This window comes from Geotrypetes seraphini, chromosome 5 (genome assembly GCF_902459505.1).
Source record: "Geotrypetes seraphini chromosome 5, aGeoSer1.1, whole genome shotgun sequence".
In the NCBI taxonomy this organism is placed as follows: Eukaryota; Metazoa; Chordata; class Amphibia; order Gymnophiona; family Dermophiidae; genus Geotrypetes; species Geotrypetes seraphini.
Genome location: NC_047088.1, coordinates 55097634 through 55121164, shown reverse-complemented (window position 1 = coordinate 55121164; position 23531 = coordinate 55097634). Strand labels below are relative to the sequence as shown.

At 42.1% G+C, this 23531-nt stretch overlaps 1 protein-coding gene across 3 annotated transcripts in view; it reads left to right on the top strand.

Moving 5' to 3' along the window:
• Window positions 1–10823: 10823 nt before the first annotated feature.
• CHM (CHM Rab escort protein) overlaps window positions 10824–23531 on the top strand; it is a 211572-nt gene continuing 198864 nt past the window's right edge. For all 3 annotated transcript variants that reach the window (XR_004539584.1, XM_033945876.1, XM_033945875.1), the window contains exon 1: window positions 10824–10898. Coding sequence is in view for 2 of the 3 variants with exons in the window: in XM_033945876.1 (XP_033801767.1) it covers window positions 10850–10898 (49 nt within the window). In the remaining variant the exon portion in view is untranslated. The remainder of the gene's footprint in view (window positions 10899–23531) is intronic.

Here is a 23531-nt window from a genome sequence, read left to right as displayed (position 1 = left end):
GGCTTAGTACTTGGACGTTCTGCAGGGATAATCAAACTTTTAATAAAATGTCTGGGGCACCATTTAGATGTATCTATTTTTTTAAAAGAATAAGGATCAAAAAAGTGTTCAAACTGACCAGATGACCACTGAAGGGATTAAAGCATGACCCCCCTTACTCCCCCCCCCAGTGGTCACCGACCCCCCTCCCACCACCCAAATATGTGGAAAAACAGTACTTTCAGGTTGGTCTTACAGATTCATATTGCTCATATACATCTCCACAGCAGAACAGAGTGCACTCTAAGGGTTACTGCAGTGAATGTCACATTAAAAGTCCCAGGTCAAATGTCACTATAACTTGCTTATCTGGACATTATGGTGAGCCCTTCAAAACCTACTGTACCTACATAAAGATGACACCTGCAGATATAAGGGCTATTGTTGTGGTGTACAAATGGGTACAGTAAATTTTGGGTGGATTTTGGAGGGCTCATCATACAATATAAGGAGGTTATAGTGACATGTATATTTGTCCTGCCAGGATATACTAGCACAATAAGAAAACATGCACAGGTCTAAGAGCAGGTGATAATATCCTTGCCAAAATGGAAATCAGAGAACAGTGCTTATGGAATAGTATTGAGTGCTGAAACCAGGTGTACTTCCCAGTACCCAATATTCTATAACCTTATTCAACATCTACATTTCTCATTTAGGACATTTATTACAGAGTTTAAATGTAAAATTTTATATATACACAGATGACATTTTTATTTTAATCCCTTTAAAAAATTTTACCACTGAAATTTTAAACCAAATATCTTCTATTATGACTCAGATAGAACAGTGGACAATGAATTTCAAACTGAAACTCAATACGGAAAAGCCCAAACTTTGCTTGACTAGTCCCAAGGACAAAATAAGAAACTCATTGCTTCATCTTAATGGTCATGACTACCCGATTATTAAATCTATCAAAATTCTGGGAGTCACACTAGACCGACATTTAACACTACCAGAACACACAAATTTAGTGGTACAAAAATGCTTTTTTACATTGTGGAAATTAAGAACCATAAAAAAATATTTTGATCCTTTATCGTTCAGACTATTGGTGCAGGCATTAGTTTTATCTATTTTAGACTATTGTAACATCATCTATTTAGGAGCACCCCAAAAAATTCTAAAGAAATTAAGGATAATTAAGAATACAGCTGTTCAGTTGATTTTTGGTTTAAAAAAGAGCGACCATATTAGTCCATATTATCATTTACTTCATTGGCTGCCTTTGGAGGCAAGAGTATTATTCAGATTTTCCTGTGTCTGCTTTAAGCTGATATTGGTATTGTCTCCAGCTTACCTTTTTCTTCATTTTGTGTTGCATAGACCATCAAGAGCAACTAGAAACTTCTACTTATTTGCTTATCCAGAAATTAATGGGTGTAGATATAAGACCTTCTTAGATAGGACCCTAGCATTTCAAGCTGGTAGGCAACAATCTTGGTTAGGTAAATGTATTCAGCAAGCTATGTTATCCTATTGCTGTTTTCGGAAATTAATTAAGACCACTTTGTTTGATAAGTTTATTACTTAATGAGAGTTTTATTATTGAAATTCTATTTTACAAATATTTGTATTTTTTACTGTATTATTGTATTTTGCTGATTGTCCAGCTCTTTTTAGTGTAAACCACCTAGAACTTTTGGTTATGGCGGTATAAAAGAATAAAGTTATTATTATTATTCCTCTTTCTTGTCCTGAGCCTCCTCCTTCACGTCATTCCAGTGGGGCTTTCAGTGCTTCTCTAACTTTACATTTGAGTCCATTCCCATGTTCACACTGACTGCTATGTGGAAGATGGTATGCCGCACAATATATTTGAAAATATATGTGTGCCTTGGCCTTTAAAAAGTTGGGAAATACTGACCTAATTTTTCATAGGTATCCACTGTGTATCTATTAATTATACTCTGCATTCCAGATGTCCTCATCCTCATGAAATTCTTTAGGTCTGCTATGATAGTGAGGCTTTCAAATTCTATTCTGCTGCAGGGCCCACTCACGTCATGGTGACAATGTGCTTAAGCTCCTGGAAAAGGAAGACAAGGGCTGCACAGTGGGACGTCAGGGTTTGGTGCTATATAGTGGCCCCAGGCACTTATGATTCTGTGTTAAGGAGAAGCTGTAGATATAGCATGCCACACATAGGGCTCCTTTTACTAAGCTGCAATAGCGGTTTTAGTGCGCACTAGACGCTAACGCCAGTATTAAGCTGGCGTTAGTTCTAGCCGCGTAGCGCGGGTTTAACGTGTGCTAAAAACGCTATCACAGCTTAATTTGCCAACATCCATACAATCAACATGCCTGGATTTAGGAATAGGCCACATAGTCTCCAGTACCAATTTTTCATAGATAATGGAGTGCCGCTGGTGCTTCTTCTGCCTAAATCTAGGCCTACAGCTTTGTCACTGTCTTGTGTGTTGGGTCTGCCTTGCAGCAACAGCAGCAATTCCTCTCAATGCACAACTCACAAACTGCCGCATTGAATTTCTCCACCTAAATTAGAAATCTCCCAACTGGGCTAGATATGGCTCGGAATCATTTACAGAAAAAGCAGCTGAATAAACAGGTTTTTACAACAATCAGAGATCACATTTGCTGCAACTAACCTGTCATTCATTAATGTTTTCACAAAGGAACTTGAAAAGGAGACATGGAAATTTGCAGAAATATGTCTCCTAGTGAGATGCAACCATGCAAGCATGAGGGATTATGTACATATCCTTGTGTGGGTGAAGGATTTTTTTTGTTGGGTGGGAAATGCAATGAATACTTTTGTTACTTACTTTGATAACTTATTTATTTACTCTGTTCTTTCAACAAATGACCATACTGGATAGCTAATGAGATCATTATTAAACAGACAGCTGTAGATCAGAATGGATGATCAAAGAATGTTGATTTTATAAGATATAGAGGAGAGTATTTTAGTTATTTTATCTCAAATTGAAGACCAGTAGATCTGAATGTTTCCATAGTAGAATAGCATATGGGAAAGAGTCCCTTCTTCTTTTAAGCAGGACCAGCAAAAAGCGGAGGATTTTGAAACTCATAGTTTTTGCAAGTTTTGCCAGGGTCCAATATGCTTTGTTAACAATGAAGTAAGTTAATTGAGTGATTGAGGCTGAGTTAGGCTAGGCCAAAAATATTTCTAGTTGATTTCTGAAGAATTAAAGGTAAAATTCTGATCCTCAAGATTTTTCCTTATTGGAGCATATATTCTTGAAGGTTTCATATAAATTCTATAAAACCTTCACGAATATATGCTCCCATATGGAAAAAAATCTTGGGGATCTGAATTTACCTTTAATTCTTCAGAAATTGACTGGAAATCTTATATATACATACACATGTGGAGGGGCATAATCGAAAGGAACGTCTAAGTCCATTTTCGTCTAACTCGCAAGTCGTCCAAAGTAAAAAATAGCTTAGGACACATTTTTGAAAAATACATCCAAATTTTTTTCATTTTGAAAATTGTCTAACTATACATCCTACAGATCTGATCGTCCAAGTTGCTAAATCATCCATCTTTATATCACATTTTCGTCCAACTTTTTGTCCAAGTCAAAAACGCCTAGACAAGCCCTGTTGGACGTGGGAAGGGTCTGCAAAGTGATGGACTGAATACCCAGACATGGCACCTAAACAGTGGGGTACCTTACAGGGCACTGCTGTGAACTTCACAAAAAGGGTGCCATGTCTTCTCACTACAGCTCCCTTATAGGTCATGGTGAGCCCCCCAAACCACCCCCACAATCCCCTAGACCCACTTATCTACCACCCTAATAGCCCTTATGGCTGCAGGAGCCACTTATATGCCAGTAAAAAAGGGTTTTGGGGGTGTATAGGGGAGTGCACATGTTTAAGTATCAATGCAGTGATTACAGGAGCTTATGGGCATGGGTCCTCCTCTCCATGAGTCCCTAACCCACCCCCAAGACAGCTTAAGCTGCCTCTGTGCTGGACGACTAGGCTTTCCTATGCCAGGCTGCCAGGTGTTGATGGTCTGGAGGCTGAATTCTAAAGGTGTGATTATGATTTTTGGAGGGTATGGGGGGGGTCGATGATCACTGGGGTAGTGTGTGGGGGTCTGTTTTATGTGTTTGCAGTGCTTATCTGGTTACTTTAGGAGGGTTTTTGTGACTTAGACCATGTTTTAAATGTTCTAAGTCACAACGTCCAAGTTCCGTCTAAGCTCTGTTTGTAAAACTTTCGTTACATTTCTCCAGGAACCAGGTCAATTAGTTTTAGATTATCTTTATCAAACTATAGATCTGGGGCATCCAATGTGCAGCTTGTGATCCAAAGTCAGATATAACCTACTTTAGATTTTTAGCAAAAAGAAAAAAATATATATTATCTATAGTAATTCACTACTGCACATGATTTTGAAGCATTGCAGAGCTTTTTGGTGGATACGAAGTCATAATTTCAGAAGAGATTCACAGATTGTGTTAAGTGTTATTCAGGCTACAGCAGGCTAAAATATTAATGTGGCCAGCACACATGCATCTCTGATCATGTGACCCACTTTTGAAGAAAACGTGGATATCCCTGCTGTAGATCAAGCACCATTTTAAGGACTCCTTTTACAAAGCTGCAATAACGATTCTTCTGTGGCAACTGCAACAAAGCCCAAAGGAAATGAATGGGCTTTGGTGCATTTGCCATGGGAGTATCACTACCACAGCTTTGTATAATCCTTTACAACTACAATGTGTGTTTTTGAATGAAATAGAAGTAAAGATTAGTTAACCTTCTTTCATCAGCAACATGATTAATTCTACATGGAATAGATGGAAAAATATCACCTGAACTTGTTTTTTGAGCTGAAGTATTTCTACATATTTGTATGGACTAACATGATAGTTAGATTATTTCATTCAAGCTGTTTATACTAAAATCAGAAAATAAATTTGCCTGGGTATTTTCATCAATTTATAACCTTTATATCATATGTTTTAATCAATAACTACTTATATTAACATTCTGTATTTCATTATTTTTTTTTATGTGTTAGTGTATTTAGATCAGTATCATTTGCCCTTCAGAACAACCAGAGATAAATTCAGGTTACTTATCTCTAATCATCTTTCTTAGAACAGTATTGGGTATTTAGATCTACTTCCATAGAATTTATATTTAGTATTACTTTTAGACTAGAACACATCCATTCTCATCCTTCAAATTTTACAACCTTGTTTTAATGTAATTTGGTTTATCCAGCTCTAGGTACAAAATCAATAGATCTGCCACATGAGCTGTAACAAATTCTCCATTAAAGTCAGAAACATTGCAGAAGATAGTTGAAAACGACCTAACAGATCCATCCAATCTGCCCAGTTATTCTGTCTACCTAAGTATACATCCTAGCCACCTGCAAGATCTTTGTTTAGCCAAGATAATCTTTGTCATCTTCTTCCAGGGTATACCACCATCTTGGGTAGATAAGAATATAAGATCCCATCCTTATCCCTTCCACATCCCACCTTTCTCATATCTAACCATAAAGTAACCGTAATAAGAACATAAGAATAGCCTTACTGGGTCAGACCAATGGTCCATCTAGCCCAGTGTCCCATCTTCATGGAGGCCAATCCAAGCCACAAGCATTTGGCAAAAACCCAAATAGTAGCAGCAGTCCATGCCACCGATCCAGGGCAAGTAGTGGCTTCTCCCATGTCTGCTTCAACAGCAGACTATGCTTGAGAACTTGAATAAATTAATGTAAACCATTCTGAGCTCCCCTGAGAAAATGGTATAGAAAATTGAATAAATAAATAAACTATAGACTTTTCCTCCAGGAACTTGTTCAAACCTTTTAAAAACTAGCTACATTAACTGCCCTTACCACATCCTCTGGCAACGCATTCCAGATCTTAACTATTCTCTGAGTGAAAAAATATTTCCCTCTATTGGTTGTAAAAGTATTACTCTGTAACTTTGAGTGTCCCCTGGTTTTTGTAAATCTTGATGCAGTAATAAATTGATCCAGGTACCCGTTCTACACCACTCAGGATTTTGTAGACTTCAGTCATATCTCCCCTCTGCTGTCTCTTTTCCAAGCTGAAGAGCCCTAACTTCTTTAATCTTTCCTCATACTAGAGGAGTTCCATCCCCTTTGTCATCTTGATCACTCTTCTTTGAACCTTTTCTAGTGCTGCTATATCTTTTTTGAGATAAGGAAACCAGAACTGAATGCAATACTCAAGGTGAGGTCGCACCATTGAGCAATACAGAGGCATTAAATATTCTTGGTCTTGTTTACCATCCCTTTTCTAATAATTTCTAGTATCTTGTTTGCGTTCTTGGCCACTACTGCACATTGGGCGGAAGGTTTCGGCGTATTGTCCACGATGACACACAGATCTTTATCTCGAGCGCTGACCTCCAAGGTAGATCCTAGCATCCAGTAACTATGATTTGGATTATTCTTCCCAATATGCATCACTTTGCATTTGTCCACATTAAATTTCATCTGCTATTTGGACACCCAGTCTTCCAATTTCCTAAGGTCTTCCTTCAGTTTTTCACAGTCGACATGCTTTTTAACAACTTTGAACTGTTTAGTATCATCTGTAAATTTAATCACCTCACTCATAGTTCCAATTTCCAGATCATTTATAAATAAGTTAAATAGAACCTGTCCTAGTACAAACGGCATCCCTCACCAACATGACTAGCCTTATCCAGCCAGCCTTGCAGAATGGGCAAACCCACTAGCTGGTTAGGGACCTTCCCTAAACAAAGCCCTTGAAAACCACCCTTCAACCTGCATCCTTCCACATAAGCCCAAACGCCCTCTCCCCCCAATTGAGGAAATACTTAATCTCTTAGTACAACTGGAGAAGGCCGAACAACCCATATCGACCCTGACAGACACCTGGCAGTCTGGAGCCCGCGGACTCTATGAAAGCCTAGTATCAACTAAGCGATGCAGACCACGTCTAAACAACGTCTTGTCCCTTGGTTCAACCAAGAACTAAGAGTTCTAAAGAGAAACACACGGAAAGCAGAAAGAACCTGGTGCAGAACACAACTACCTTCAGACAAAGAGGCCTGGAAAATACAGTCTGGCACCTACAAACAAGCCATGTCAAGTACCAAGGAGAAATACTACTCACAACTCATCATGAAATTCCCCAACCAATCCAGGGGCATCTTCTATCTAACCAGGAACTTCTTTTTAACAGCCCAAGGGCCCACTCACAATTTGACCCTAGGAGTGGATGCAGAATCTTTTGCCTCCTTCTTCCAAGAGAAGAGTGAAAAGATTAGAAACAACCTTGACTTGTCTCCATCAATTCACAGCAGGATCACTCTGAACCATGCGCTAAACCAACAAAACCCATGAGCAACTCTCAGTTACTTCACTGAAGTCTTGCCAGCAGAACTCAAACTCACTGGACTCACTTCGCCCTACCACCTTAGCCCATGACACATGCCCCCACTCCCTCCTATACTCAGCAAAATGCTCATTCATCAAATTGATTCTTCCCCTGATCAACGCCTCATTGCACAAAGGAGAGGTACCAACATCCTGGAAAGCTGCAGTGATCAAACCCCTGTTGAAGAAGCCTTACCTGGACCCAGATACACCAAGCAATTATAGGCCAGTCTCAAACCTCCCCTTCGCATCAAAACTCCTAGAAAAAACGGTGCTACACCAAATAACCACATTCATCAAGAATCAGAATACCCTCTCCACACACCAATCTGGTTTCAGAAGCTATCACAGCACCAAAACAACTGGCAGCAGAGATCTCAACCTCACTGACAGAGGAAAGAAACTACACTCCATTGATATTCACTGTGGTCATGGTCTTGCTTTTGCAGGAAGTTGCTCAGATTAGAAGCTGGTAGCATGATGAAAAGAATGGAGGTGAGAATACAGACTGGGAGGAACTTTGGGAGGGAATAGCATGGAAGTAGTTGGGATGGAGCAGGAGAGAGAATAAGGAGTTAATGGTTCCCGTTGTGACACCAGAATATGAGATATTATTTTTTAACATAATGCAAAACACTCTGAAGAAAATAAGAATGACAGGCACACTTATCTCTGATGGCCAAACGGTGGCCATCAGAGAAGTGTGCCTTCATATTTGAGGCAATTTTCTTATTGCCTCTCATTCATATAGTAATGTTTTGGGGTTTTTTTTCGCTATATTCAGCCATTTTTTGACAGCAAGATCACTGTGATTTATTTAATATAAAATACACAAATTGGTTATCAGAGTGTTTTGCCATCCGGCCCCATCACTTTGCCAACCGGCCCTGCATCGTTCCTTAATAGGCTACCTTGAGAACTGCGAATAAAGAGCTGAATGACTCAAAACAAGCTCCAATGAAACACCACAAAAACTGAGATCTTCTGGATATGGCAAGATAACCCCAAACTCACTTATCCTTTGATCTCCTGAGTATCCACCACCCTAACTGCCAGAGACAAGGCACGCAGCCTAGAAGTGACCCTCAACTCAAATCTATCACTCTGACCATCTCTCAAGTGGTATCCACCTCATTCTACTACCTCCGGCAACTCCGAGAAATCAGAAGATATTTTTCAGAACTGGACTTCTCACAGTGACTCTGTGCCTTTGTCCTCTCCCACATGGACTACTACAACACACTACTAAATGGTCTCACTTCAAAAAACCTCCATCATCTACAGCGAGTACAAAATGTCGCCATCCGCCTCCTAATAAACCTTGACATGTGTGACTCAACTACCGCAGTGCTGCACGCAGCTCACTGGATATCTATCAACAAATAATGTATATTCAAGGGCCTAGTAATGGCCTACAAAGTATTCAACAGCAAGGTACCAACCTATATGGTTTCCAAACTATCACCTTACACCCCAAACCGGCAACTTCACTTGCAAAAAGAAAAAAAGACTATGCACACCTTCAGGACGCTCCCTCTGCCTTGAGATGAGAAAGCCCGGAAAAGATCCTACTCGCATTATCTACCACGCCGCTGGAACCAATAACCAATGCACATCACATTACTAAAAGGACTACTGAACTTCAGGAAGGCAATAAAACCTCACCTCTTCCTCTAACCTTCCATAAAATAGCTCCAGTCCAAATACCAATGTCTATGCAACAAGATCAACCATCACTCATACTACCATGCCCTGCCACACAATCCATACCATATCATACCTGACATATCTCTTATGCGGTTATGTATTATCCTGCCATGTCACATACTGTCATGCACTGTCATTACTGACACTTCCCCACTTTGCCAGACATTTCATGCAATACCATACCAAGCATATATTACCATTCACAGTTATGTGTTGTTCTATCAGACCACGCACTGTTTCATTCCTGCCATGTTCTTATATGTATTATCTGCTGTACCATATATTGTCTTGCATCATAATCCACTGCCATGATCTATTATGTACTGCTTCAAACTGTCACACACTACAATGTACGGTCAAGTTCTATTAGTTACTGTAGTGTCATGCCAAACTTATAACATCACCACCAATGTATGAGGTCTTGTCCTATAATATACTATTACCGTATATACTCAAATATAAAATGAGAATTTTGGGCCCAAAATGGGGGGGGCCTCATCTTATATTCAGGTTAGCGCCCACCTGCCCCCCCTCCCGGACTTGTTGCAGGCCTCTGCCGTCTCCTGTCCTGGCTCACTCTAACAAAATTTACCTGCCTTGCCCGCATGCCTTTTTTGAATCCCTAATGGTCCAGTGGTGTACCGGACCGGAACTCATGAGGATATCACAGAGGATGGAGGCCAGCAGAGGCAACAGCCATGTGCAGGTGGCCCTTAGACCCACAACTGCCCCAGAACCCCTGAGCTCCCTGCATCCGGGGTGGCCCATCCCCCCCCCCCTTGGTCCCCCACCGTAGCTTTGGAATTGTGGACTGTCATGGGCTTTTGTAGCAGCCACAGCTCAAAGTTCCTGGGAGTCACATGGTAGGAGCCAGCACCTGTGGGCCCCCGACACAATTCACTCAGAGGAAATGGAGCCATAATGCAGAAAAAAAACCCAGCTATCAGAATTCAGCTGACTGCAGAGGTTCATCTGATGCATTCAGCAGCAGCAAACTTCATTTCCTCTAGTAAGTAGTGTGTATAAACTGGGTACCTGGCTGGCCAGCAGAGTTGAGGAGTGGAGGACCTGAGACAGAAATGTGGGAGCCTGGGCCCTTAAGGCCCTCGTGTAGTTAGAAACACTGATCTAAAACCAATATCTAATTTTGGCATTATTTTAGATATTGTGCTTAATTTCATGCACGTTCTATCCAGTCTCCTTTAACTATCTTACAATTGTTTTTGTTACTGGTGTTATAATTTGTTTTTAAATAAATGCAGATATTCAATAAAGATGCAAGAACGATTAAAATTAGACCGTTGTTAGTCCACAGGCACCAAAACAGGGTGGCCCACTGAACTGCTCTCCTAGCAATCAGCAAAGAGCTTGGAGGTAAGGACCCCCAATAAACAAAAATGTGCCTTTCGCTGTGTTAATCAAGCCTACCTTCCACCCCATTCCCCCGCCAAAATCAGCTAATCTTAAGTAGCAAACTGTGTGCGAATTAAAAAGAGAAATTTCGACGAAATTATATCGAGCTAGATACACTATACAGCTAACGCGGCCAAACATAGGCATAAACCACACAGATCTCCAAGGGCTGCCACTCATCATGCCTCTCACACCTCCCCCCTCCTAGGAAAACTACAACTCCCATAAGGCGATAGGAGTCCTACCCACGGAGTGGGCGTCATTTCCGTTCGTGCGTCATCTGTCAACTTGCGGAAGATGGCGGAGAGCCTGCCCTCGGAGTTTGATGTTGTCATTCTAGGAACGGGTAAGGGCTTTACGGCTGAGCCAAGAATCCGGGGATAATAAAATGTTTTCTCCTGACCCTAGTGCACAGCGGGCTGCCGCCACTGAGTGCCTTGTCTTACAGTGCCTCCTCATGCTTGGCTGTGAGGAGATTCCACCCGCTAATAGACTCTTGCACCTGAAGTTCTGAGCAGGTTGGGGAAACTACTGTTCAAAGTGAGACCTAAGTCTCCTCTAGTTTGGACTTCGTTCATACCTGGCTTGCTCCTGAAGCTGTGACTAATGGATTTGAGTTGCCTGTAAAAGTTACGTATACCTGTGTAAGCTCTTAGGGTAGGGTGAATAGTGGGAAAGGTAAGAAGTGGAGTGCCTGAGAGGATCGGTGCTGGGACCGATTCTGTTCAATTTGTTTGTGAGCGAGCGACATTGCTGAAGGGTTAAAAGGTAAGGTTATCCTTTTTGCGGATGATACCAAGATTTGTAACAGAGTGGACACCCGGGAGGGAGTGGAAAATATGAAAAAGGATCTGCAAAAGTTAGAAGAATGGTCTAACCTCTGGCAACTAAAATTCAATGTGAAGAAGTTCAGAGTGATGTATTTGGGGGGTAGTAATCCGAGAGAACCATATGTGCTGGGAGGTGAGAGGCTGATAAGCACTGAGGAAGAGAAGGACCTTGGGGTGATTGTGTCTGAGGATCTAAAGGCAGCTAAATAGTGTGATAAGGCAATGGCTATAGCCAGAAGGATGCTAGAATGTAAAGAAAGAGGAATAACCAGCAGAAGAAAAGAGGTGTTAATGCCCCTATACTCTGGTGGAGAGGAGGGACAGGGGAGATATGATACAGACATTTAAAAACTTGAGAGGTATTAATATAGAACCAAATATTTTCCAGAGAAGACAAAATGGTAAAACTACAGGGCATAATTTGTGGTTGCAGGGAGCAAGTCTCGGGAGCAATGCTAGGAAATTCTTTTTTATGGAGAGGGTGGTAGATGCCTGGAATGCCCTCCCGAGGGAAATGGTGGAAAGAAAAACGGTGATGGAATTTTAAAAAAGTGTGGGATAAAAATAGAGGATCTCTAATTAGAAAACGTGACTGGAGTAGTATGGGCCGGGTAGGCTTCAGTGGGAACGCCACTAACTTGGAACATGAGGATGTTACTGGCCAGACTTTACGGTAGATATCCTGCAAACAGCGGGATGGTTGGATAGGCTGGAGTGAGCTTGGACAACAACTTCAGCATTTGGAAACTAGGACAATACCAGGTGGACTTTAGTCTATGACCCAGAAATATCAAAGAGACAAGTTAATTTAATCATGTATTTTTAATGTACATAACTAATGTGCAGATTGGTTGAACCATTTAGGTCTTTATCTGCTGTCATTTACTATGTTACTATTGCAAACATATGAAATGTAACCCCCGACTTTCAGCAATTCTGGTGCAAAAAGTCCCTACTAAGTTTGCATTCTAAATGTGTATCTTTGGGCAATTCACTTCACCTCCTGTTGTCCAAGTCTCAAGGAATGTCAGTGGGAGAGTAAGATTTGAACATTGGCTTTCCTGGGTATCATGTTAGAGTCTCATCTGATTCCCTTTCTCAAGGAACAGAGTGATCCAGTCCTGGTTTGCCCTACTGCATGGTTTTGTATTATCCCACCCGATACTCCCAGAAAAATAGAACTACAGAACATCTACAGTTCAATACAGTGCTTGGGAAAATTCAGGACTGAACTGGACTATATAGAAACATAGAAATATGATGGCAGATAAAGGCCAAATAGTCCATCCAGTCTGCCCATCCACATGCCTGTCCCATACTTGCTTGAATTCAGAAACAGTCTTTGTCTCCACCACCTTCACTGGAAGCCTATTCCCACATCTATCACCTTTTCTGTAAAAAAAAAAAAAAAAAGTATTTTCTTAGATTACTCCTGAGCCTATCACTTTTAACTTCATCCTATGCCCTCTCATTCCAGAGCTTCCTTTCTTATGTCACTAGGTAAGGTGATGACCCTTTACTCCTGGGGGAATTTTGGGCAACAATTTGAAAGTTCATCATTATTTGTAGTGTGGTTTTTTTCACAGAATTTCTCCCTCATAGGGCTTCAAATCCCTTTCCACTGTTTCCTCATGTGCTCAGCCTCCTCAATTCCCTTTGTCTCTCATCCTCCCAGTAAGACCCCCTAATTCTGTCTGTCCCCCAAAGTCTCTTCCTGTATACAATACCCCTATCTCTTTTTCTTTCTCCCCTCAGACACCCACCCACCTCTCACTCTTTCTTCTCCCCTTAGTTATCAATGTCTCTCTTCCACCTTCCTCTATGGCACATCCTCAAGCATTATCTCCCACCACACCAGAGGCATCCTTTTCAATCTTTATGGCATTTTTGGCTTCCTCTGCCTCCCTCCCCCCTCATGGAACACTTGCAACCTTGTTCAGCCTGCTCTTCAATCCCCATGGTACACTCTTGCCTTGCTCTGCCTTTTTTCCCCTCAGTCCCCATGACATACATACCTTTCCCTGCCCCCTTCTCATCCTCACACACTTAGCATCAGGTCTTACCTCAATGCCTGTCCTACCTCTCCTACAGAGATTGTGCAGCTGGAAGAAAATGAGATGAGAACCACTGCATAGTTGGCTGCTTCTTCCTTTGCTGGCCTAGGTCTGACTGTTTACATGAACTGCAGGGCTCTATGGAGGTCTGCATTCACATAAACAGTCTGGCCTAGGCTGGCAAAGGAAGAGGAAGTGTCCCGTCATGCAGCGGTTTACTTCCTCTTCCTCTGTCCACACAGTCTCTGCAGGGAAGGGGGAGAAATTGGAGTGATAACCAACACAGGATCCATTCTGCAGAGGTAGGGAATTTTGCTGTGTGCAGTTGTGCTTAATTCCCCCAGGAGTAATCCTTGCTGTAATCCAAGGATGTCCAATTTTGGTATTTGAGGGCCACAGCTAGTCAGGTTTTCAAGAATTCCCCCAATAAATATGCATGGGTTTGTCTAAATATGATCATATTTCACCACATCTCAAAAAATTGCATTGGCTACCAGTCGCCTTCAGAGTACAGTATAAAGCAGTAAGGATTTTTATCAATTCTTGTATGGAAACATTCCAGAATTGCTTAAAAATAACATATTTAGCTATACACCAAACAGATCATTACATTCTGAGAATTTGGCTTTACTGAAGACGACTGTGAATCCAAGGCTTGTTGAGATTGATAAAATGGCTTTTTGCTGCGCAGTAGTCAAGATATGGAATTCTCTGGAGGGTCAGATACGGAATTGTCGTGAAAGGGGTATGTTTAGAAAATTACTTAAGACGCAGCTATTTGTAGATGCATTTTTCTAGAAATAATTTTCTTCTCCGGTAGAGCTGATGAATTTTTTATGATCGTTATTGTGCAAAGTTATGGTATTATCTTGTAGTCATGATTTTTAACGTTTGCTTCTATGTTTATTTTATCATGTTTCTGTTTTAAAACTATGTATGTAAATTATGTAAACCATTTAGTTGTAAACGGTATAGAAATTTTTAAAATAAATAAAATAAATATATGCATGGCCATGATTTCATTTTCAGCCAAAACTAATTGTATGTTTTTGATAGAAACCAAAAATTTGTGCTTTCTTTTCCTTTATCCCACTCTGAACAGTGCAATAGGTGTGTCATTCTGGACAGATGGATATTAAATCTGAACCCACAAGCTATGCAAAGGTATCAATCACAGTTTTCAACTCCTCCTTCTTATCCAGTGCACTGTAGAGAGTTGCGCGGGGACAGAAATCCCACCCGTCCCCGTGAGGAATCCCACCCATCCCCGCGAGAAATCCCTCCGTCCCCACGAGGAATCCCTTCTGTCCCTGCCCGTCCCTATAAACTTCAGAAATAGTTATTTCATTTAATTATGCTACTGAATTAAAGGCTCTGGTAGAAACCCATTTACAAATAAGCAAAAAGACTTTATTAATTTGGAAATATTAATTGGGAAGAATACATACTTTGTAAATGGGTTTCTACAAGAGCCTCTAATGTTTATAAACTTTTATCAACACAACTACTTTATCCTGAAGCAAAAAAAAAAAAAAAAAGAAATTGAATTTTTTCCTACCTTTGTTGCCTGGTTTCTGCTTTCCTCATGTTCTCATTCAATTCCTTCCATCCACTATCTCTCTTCTCTCTGCGTCTTCATTTTGCTCTGTTACTGTGCCTCTCCCTTTCTCCCCCCTTCAAAATTGGTCTGGCACTCATCTTCTTCCCTCCGCTCCCCCCATAGTCTGGCATCTCTGTCTTCTTCCCTGCCAGAGTCTTCTCCCCACTCTCTTCCCCATTTCCTTTCAGCGTCCTTCTCCCCCCCCATCTTCCCCATGTCCTGTCAGAGTCCTTCTCCCCTCCATCTTCCCTATGTCCTGTCAGCATCCTTCCCCCCCTCTGTCTTCCACATGTGCTTTCAGTGTCTTTCTCCCCCCTCAGTCTTCCCCATGTCCTTTCAGCGTCCTTCTCCCCCTCTCTTCCCCATGTCCTTTCAGCGTCCTTCTTGTTGGTCGGTCGGGGGAAGCGCCACAAAGGTAAGGGGACCTGGTCGGCTGTGCACCCCCCCTAAGGCTGCACCCGGGGCGGACCGCCCTCCCCGGCCCCCCCCTTGGTGCGCCACTGCCTTTCCCTACCTGCCCTGCCGCAGCACACAGCTGACCGGAAGTCTTCCTGATCTCGACGCTGACATCGGAGGAAGGGAGGGCTTTGTTTAAGCCCTCCCTCCGACGTCAGCGCTGACATTGTGGAAGACTTCCGATCGGCTGTGTGCTGCGGCAGGGCAGGTAGGGAGAAGACGAGCCTCGCGAGTACATCCAACCCCGCAGTAACCCCCTGACCCTAGGGGGTGTCCCCATGGATCCCCGCGACCCTAGGGGACATCCCCACGGGATTCCCATGACCCGAAGGGGGAACCCGCGGATCCCGCGGGATTCCCATCGTCCCCGTTCCCGTGCAGCTGTCTATTGCACTGTGCTGCCCCCTTCAGTTTTTTCCTTCTGAATGCAAGCTGGAAGCTGTTTTTCTGATCTGCTCTGCTCTTTTTAAAACTTTTTATTTGGGAGTTTTTAGTCCAAATTTTGGAGGTTTCGGTTCCCACAGGTCGCCAGTGTTACTGGGGCAACTCCTCATAGGAGAAGAAGCAGACTATGTATTTGCAGCTGGCAAGCCAATCCCTCAGGTATCTGTTCAGCCAGCCTGCTTAAATATTTAAACAGCTTAGGGTCCATTCCCCTAGAAGCTAGCTTGTCCTCTGATTAATTATCAGGAGCTTGAGTACAGGCTGTTTTGGCCCCTTAGTGGTCTATTTGGATTTTCAGGGTGCCAGCTGTGTTCTTTCTCCCCACTTTGTTCGCGGATCCATGGGGATCTGAGACTTTAGTCCAGCTTCAGTCTGACTGGCAGCCAAAGATCTCATTGGTTTGGAGCTAGATATTTCTTTTTGAGGCAATATTACTTTTCCATATCCCAGCTGCACATGTGAGCTGAAGCAGGCTGATGCACCATTACAGCACAGCATGGCACAGTGAGTATAGACAAATTTGGGAAGTGGGGGGTCCCTTAAAATGCATTTTTAAAGGTTTCTGGGGTTGCCCTTTCCCCCCAAACCCATTTTTAGGTGTTTTTGTGTGGCCAATTTTAGCTGTTTTGTGGCACTAAAATGCTGTTGCACTGGCCATCTTGGATTTTCCAGTTTTCTTTTTAAAGTCTCCATCTGCCTCAAAACACTTCATTTTGACTTAAAAACATTATTGATGGACTCCTCAGACCTTAATATCCCTATACCAGGTGTGGCCCCGGTTAAGGGCGATGCAGTGTTTTCCTCTGCTGCACCCGGGTGTTTACCGTCTTGCCGGTTCCCTCCTCTGTCTTGCTGCAGCGTTTGTGCAGCCCCAGAAACATTTTTTGGGGGCCAGTGTGGCACAGAGAAGCCAAAAGGTTGGATACCCCTGCCATATACTATTTCAAATTGCTCTGGAAGGCCAGCTGAGGAGCGCCTGTGCGCTATGTGCCACGGAACATGTGAGAGGGGGGGCTTAGCCCCCCTCAGATATCTCTAGGGATGGAGATCCACAGAGGATTGTGCCTGCTGGAGGTAAAACACCTCCAGAACCCTGGGATAGCAGCTTGGCAAAGTGCAGTAGTGCAGATGCCACAGAGCACAAGAAAAGGAAACTGAACTAACTAAGTTTAGTTAGTTTAGTTTAGTAAAAGGAAACTGGACTCTTCCATGGGGGTCCTGGAGCTACCTCAGCAGGGGTTCACCCTTGACTTTGTGAATCTCATGTGGCAGGCCAATTTAAACTGTCTAGTTTCACAGCAGCTGAATGGAGATGCGACAAAGGTAGCACAAACAAGTTTGCTCATGGGGGGTGCACTCCTCTCAGAACAGGGTCCTGTTCAAAAGGACAAAGTCCAGTCCTATCTAGATGGTGCAGAAGGGGAGTCTGTTTCTCTGCCTTTGCCTTCTCAGAGAGCAGCTTTCCTGATGGGGGATGCAGGATCCCAAATAGGGTCTAATAGCCAGGAGGCGGTGGTAGCCCTGGATTAGGGAGATGACCAGTCTATACGACACCTGTTTAAGTCCACCTTACAGACTCCTTGCAAGAATTAAATCCAGAGCCCCTGACAATGTCAAACACACACTGTTCTGTCATGAGCTGTGTGAAGACTCAGCCCACATCCTTTCCCTGGCATTCTGACATTAATGTATTAGTCACAGAGCACTGGGATGCTCCTGAACAGTTCTTAAAGGTGACCAGGACCATGACAAGAATGTATCCAATGGCTCAGGAATGTGAGCAGCTGTTGCACAGCCGTGAGTGGATTCCCTGGTAGCCCAGGTGACTAAACGCATCTTTCTCCCGAGCGAGGGAGGAGGAGTCTTGAAGGATGTGCAGTATCACAGTGGACGTGATTCTAAAAGGTCAGTTTGAGCCTTTGGCATTAAGGCAGCAGCAGTGGCCTCATTTATGGCCTGTGCTTGCCATACTAGATTGCAGAGGAGTCCCCCTATGGACAGCTTGACTCTTGAGCGATAGGAGTTAGCACACAGAGGATACTCGGAGGTAGTTATTACCACTCTCCTTAGAGCCAAAAAAATCAACATTCTCGTCTTATGCTAAGGCCTGAGAGATGTTTTCAGCTCTTGTGTGATAAGATAATGTAGATCACCTAAGGGCCCCGATTTCAGTGATCCTAGCTCTTTTCCAAGCTGGGCTCAAAAAGGGATGGTGTCAGCTCCCTCAATGTTCAAGTAGCAGGCCTCTCTTGTTTCAGGACCTGTGTGAACAAGGTATCCCTGGCTTCTCATCCAGATATAGCCTAGTTTTTGAAGGGTGCACTTCAGTTACGCCCGCCAGTATGATGACAGCTCTTTCCATCCTGGAACCTGAACATTGTCTTACAAGAATAAGGCTCCTTATGAGCCTTTACAGGGGTCATTGTACCTCTCTGCTAAGACAGATTTCTTCATTGCTGTCACATCCACACAGAGAGTGTGAGAATTGCAGGTGCTTTTCTTGAAAGAACCATTCCTTAGATTCACAGACGAAGGAGTTTCCATATGCATGGTTCCATCCTTTATTGCCAAAGGTAGTCTTGGTTTTTCATTTAAACCGGGAATACCATCTAACTGCATTTCAGTCTGCAGTGTTGAAGAAAAAGGACAAAGTTCTTTGACTACTGGATGTCCGCAGAGTGATTCTATGGTATCTTGAGATTACAAATGAATTTTGACTCTCAGATCATGTATTCAAGCTGTCCAGTCCAGCCAGATGGGGCAGGCCGGCATATAAGGCGACTATCTCTAGATGAATATGCATGGCCATTTATTCTACTTATATTGCCTGTGGAAAGCAGCCACTAATATCATTGAGGGCCCATTTGATGATGAGCATTGATTCTTTGTGGGCGGAAGCCTGGGCGATTCCACATGAGAAGATTTGTAGTGCAGCTACCTGGTCCACTCTTCCTACTTTTACTAAGTTCTACAGAGTGGACATTGCGGCACGAAGGTATACTGCTTTTGGGGCCAACTGTTCTGCCCTAGATTAAAGGGACTGCTTTGGAACATCCCATCCGTCCAGAATGACTTGCCTATTGCATTAGAAAAAAAGATTATATTCTTACCTCAGTAATCTTTCTTGTAAATAGGTGTTTTATTCTGGAACCCCGACCTGTCAGTTCTCAGAATAAAGTTTTTTTTCACATCAGTTTGACTTTAGGAAAAGGAAGACACAAAAAGTGCTGGGGTATGTAGAGATCCATAAATGTTATCGTTGGTTGATAGTCTCCTTTCATAAGTTGTTCTACTGTGTGTACTGTAGTTTGTTTCATATACTATGTTTTCGGGGGAATTTTATTGTACCCTCTGTTCTTATGTATATCTTATAGGGGCTATCACCTGCTTTGGTATAAACTGAAGGAGGCAGCACAGTTCACTGGATAAGGAGGAGGAGTGAGGAGTTGAAAAATGTGATTGATATCTTCTGCACAGCTTGTGGATTCAGATTGAACACCCATCGATCAGAATGACACACCTATTTACAAGAAAGAAGGTTATCGAGGTAAAAATCTAATCTTTCTTTGCTTCCCCCCCTGCTGACCAGTAGGTGTCCTCCTTGAGCCTATTTTATAAGTCCTGGCAATCTAAGAATATAGTGGATCATGCCCATTCTGGCTCTCCTCTCAAAATGGCTGCTATGACCTCTAGTAGAGGTCATAGCAGCCATTTTGATAGTAGAGTTGACATGGGCAAGAGAGACTTGTGATCACTCCTGTTCTGACCACCCTAGTCTGGGGAGGGGGGGAGCTATTCTTTGTTTTCTTTTTCCTTTTTCCCTGTGTATATGGTTGCCAGATTTTACAATTGTAAAATCCAGGCACCCTAGACCCCCCCCAGGCCTGCCCATCTCTGACCCAGTTGCATTCTGGCTCCACCCCTTGTTGCCTGCTTTGGTCGGGCAGGAGGCAATCCGTGCCTGGGTGGATTGCCTCCTGCCCTACACGATTGAGAGGAGGCTTTTCAAAACCCGGACAAAGTGTCAGTTTTTGAAAAGCCGTACAGGGAAATCCAAACATCTGGTAACCCTACCTGTGTGTAATGCGATAGCAGGTAATTCAGTTAGGTTTTGCATATTAATTTATATGGTAAATAGGGTGCTCTGCATAATAGCTGGAATTTTAAGTCTGTAGATTTGGGATGGTAAGATCCTTAGGAATTAGGTTGTCTTTGGATATATGACATCAGTTGTTATTCTAAATGTGAAACAAAGTTAGCCATTATGAAAACACTATGGCTTTTAGTTTCAGTTTTCATTAACTGAGGTTCATGTGTGCAGAGGTTATTTTGCTTAGAGGTTAAATATGGTCTTTCATTATTAAAATTATTATATATATTCTGGTTTAGACACTGTTTAAGTCATTGTAAATAATTTCCAGGCTATGATGAAGATCAAGTATTTTAACTTGTAGTGTGCCGAAGCTAGATTCTATGAGAAAGGAACCTTCAGTGATTGTTTTCAAGCACAAGTACTGGTCAGCTTATAGTGTTAGTAGGGAAATGATATTGTTTGTCCTTAATCAGTTTTATAATCAGTTTTATACAGAACTGGAAATATCTCAGTGCTACTTCCTCTTGTTACTTGTGCAGGTTGGGTAAGCATAAAAAGTTGGTAATCATGATTTCTTTTACATGTTTTTCATAAAGGTCCTATCTCAGTGGATATACATTTGCATTGACTTGGTAACCTAAATGTAAATGAGAAGTCCTTGTTAAAATGGCTCTTCCAGTTGTCAGCCTGTGCTTGCAGTTCCTGGGATTAGAGAGTTATAATCTTTTCTAGTGCAATAGGTGTGTCATTCTGGACAGTGGGGTATTCTCCCCATGCTCGCAAGCCATGCAGAAGGTGGGTTACCGTAAGTGACTTGCCCAGAGTCACAAAGAGCTGAAGTGGAAATCAAACTCAGTTCCTCAGGCATCATGCACTAACCATTTAACAACTCACCTTAATGTTGTCAAGAAAAAATAATTTACTTGTTTACTTATTTTAAGTTTTGTAACAGTGTAACTGAAATATTTAAAAGTAAAAGATGTGTGAAAAGTTACTATCAAACTCCACTAATGTGAAATGTGATTCTTGTTGAATGGTAAAGGCTCCTTTAATTTGCATATTTTCACCCTCAAATTTTATTATGGCTGATAATATTATATTTCAAATCATGCAGCCCATTATCTTACAGCTCCTCTTTTCCTTAAATCTTATTTGAAGATTATGTTGCATTTAAAAAGCCACTCGGTGCACAGGAGGCGAGTCTCTTCCAATTGAAATAAACTCTGTAATGATGTGGCATAGGGTGAAGGCAAAAGGGAATAGACTCAAGAGGGTGGTGGATAAGTGGAACGGTCTCCCAGTAGAGGTAGTATAGCCAAAAATGGTATCTGACTTTAAGAAAGCATGGAAAAAGCGTATTCAGTAGATTTCTAAGGGAGAGGAAGGGGCAATAGATGGTATGGATGGGCAGACTGGATAGGTTAAGTGGGGCTCAATATTCAGACCACAAGAGGCAGCCCAACAAAATCTTACGGTTCGCGGTAAATCTGGATATTTAATGATGGTCCAGTTCTGGTAAACAGTATTTGAATATCCAGGGATTTTTTGACCAGCTAAACCTTAACCACTTACAGTAAATTGATATTCAGTGCTGACTCGTTAAGATTTTTAAAAAACTTTTTATTTATGCATATTTAATTTTTATAACTCAAGCAAAACTGCTTGTTGAGCAAAGCACATTTAGCAGTGACAAAAAAGAAATAAGGTATACACATATATATCAAATAGGAAACCTTTAGTGCTTAACAGTCCACAATATATGGAGGAGATCCAAAAGAAAATAAATCTTGAAGCCAGGTAATTTTGAGGAAATTATAACAAACAATTGGTCTTAAAGGAAGACAAGAACAAATTTATGCAAGCTATTTATCATCACCAGATAGCACAGGTAGCTCAGACGTCTTTGCTTCTAGAAAAGGTTTTAGCTGATCAGGGTCATAAAAATGTACTTATGAAAGGCAAAGATTATGCAACATTTAAAGGAAATCTAAGCACAAATTTAGCATCAAGTAAAAGCACTTGTTGCTTCATTGCTAGAAATTTCTTTCTCCAAACTTGTGTAACCTCAGTTAAATCTGGAAATATCCAAAGTTTCTGTCCCATTAAAAGTTTCTGTCTATGATGAAACGACATGGAGGCGGGAACAAAATGTGAGCTCATTAAATTTGCAGATGATACCAAACTATATAGCAGGGTTAAAACCATGGAAGACTGCGAAGATCTCCAAAAGGATCTGACGACACTGGAAGAGTGGGCCAAAAAGTGGCAAATGAGCTTCAACATAGGGAAATGCAAGGTCATGCATGTGGGGAAAAAGAACCCGATGTTCACTTACAAAATGGGGGGATTACCGCTAGGGGTAAGTAACCTTGAAAGAGACCTGGGAGTGATGGTGGACACAACATTGAAGACGTCGGCGCAGTGCGCCACAGCCTCAAGGAAAGCAAACAAAATGTTGGGTATCATCAAGAAGGGTATCACGACCAGGACGAAGGAAGTCATCCTGCCACTTTATCATGCAATGGTGCGCCCGCATCTGGAATACTGCGTCCAGTACTTGTCGCCGTACCTCAGGAAGGACATGGCAGTGCTTGAGGGAGTCCAGAGAAGAGCAACTAAGCTAATACAGGGCATGGAAAACCTCTCATATACTGACAGACTGAAAGAGCTGGGGCTGTTCTCCCTGGAGAAGCGGAGACTTAGAGGAGACATGATAGAAACTTTCAAGATCCTGAAGGGCATAGAAAAAGTAGACAGGGACAGATTTTTCAAATTATGGGGAACCACAAGTACGAGGGGGCACTCGGAGAAATTGAAAGGGGACAGGTTTAGAATAAACGCTAGGAAGTTCTTTTTCACCCAGAGGGTGGTGGATACATGGAACGCACTTCCGGAGGCTGTGATAGGCAGAAGCACGTTACAGGGCTTCAAAGAAGTTTTGGATAGGTTCCTAGAGGACAAAGGGATTGAGGGGTACAGATAGGAGTAGAGGCAGGTTATAGGGATAGGAGTAAGAGGTAAGTTATAGAAATAGTCAGGGATCACTGCTCAGGCAATAGGCCTGATGGGCCACCGCGGGAGCGGACTGCTGGGTGAGATGGACCTCTGATCTGCCTCAGCGGAGGCAACTTCTTATGTTCTTAAAATAAAGCCTCAAAATATGTTCTTGAAGAAATACAAAAATTACTAACAGTCATAAATTTCACAGTTTCATTATCAGATTTCTCCAGGACAGCAATTAAATTCAAACTATCTTGTGAAATATCCTCCATGCCTCCTTTCACCAATTGAGATTTTCCAATCTCAGGTACTGCTTTAAACTGAGAAGATATATAATAAGCCTTGGAAATTGGTGGAAACACATCTTTTGGAACTCCTAAAACCTCTTCAAAGTAGTTTCTTAAAAGTTGGTTTATGAGAAAAAATAGGATGTTTAGGAAAATTTTAAAAATGAAGGTTCACAAAATGTATAGAATTTTCCAAATTTTCTAATCACTTATTG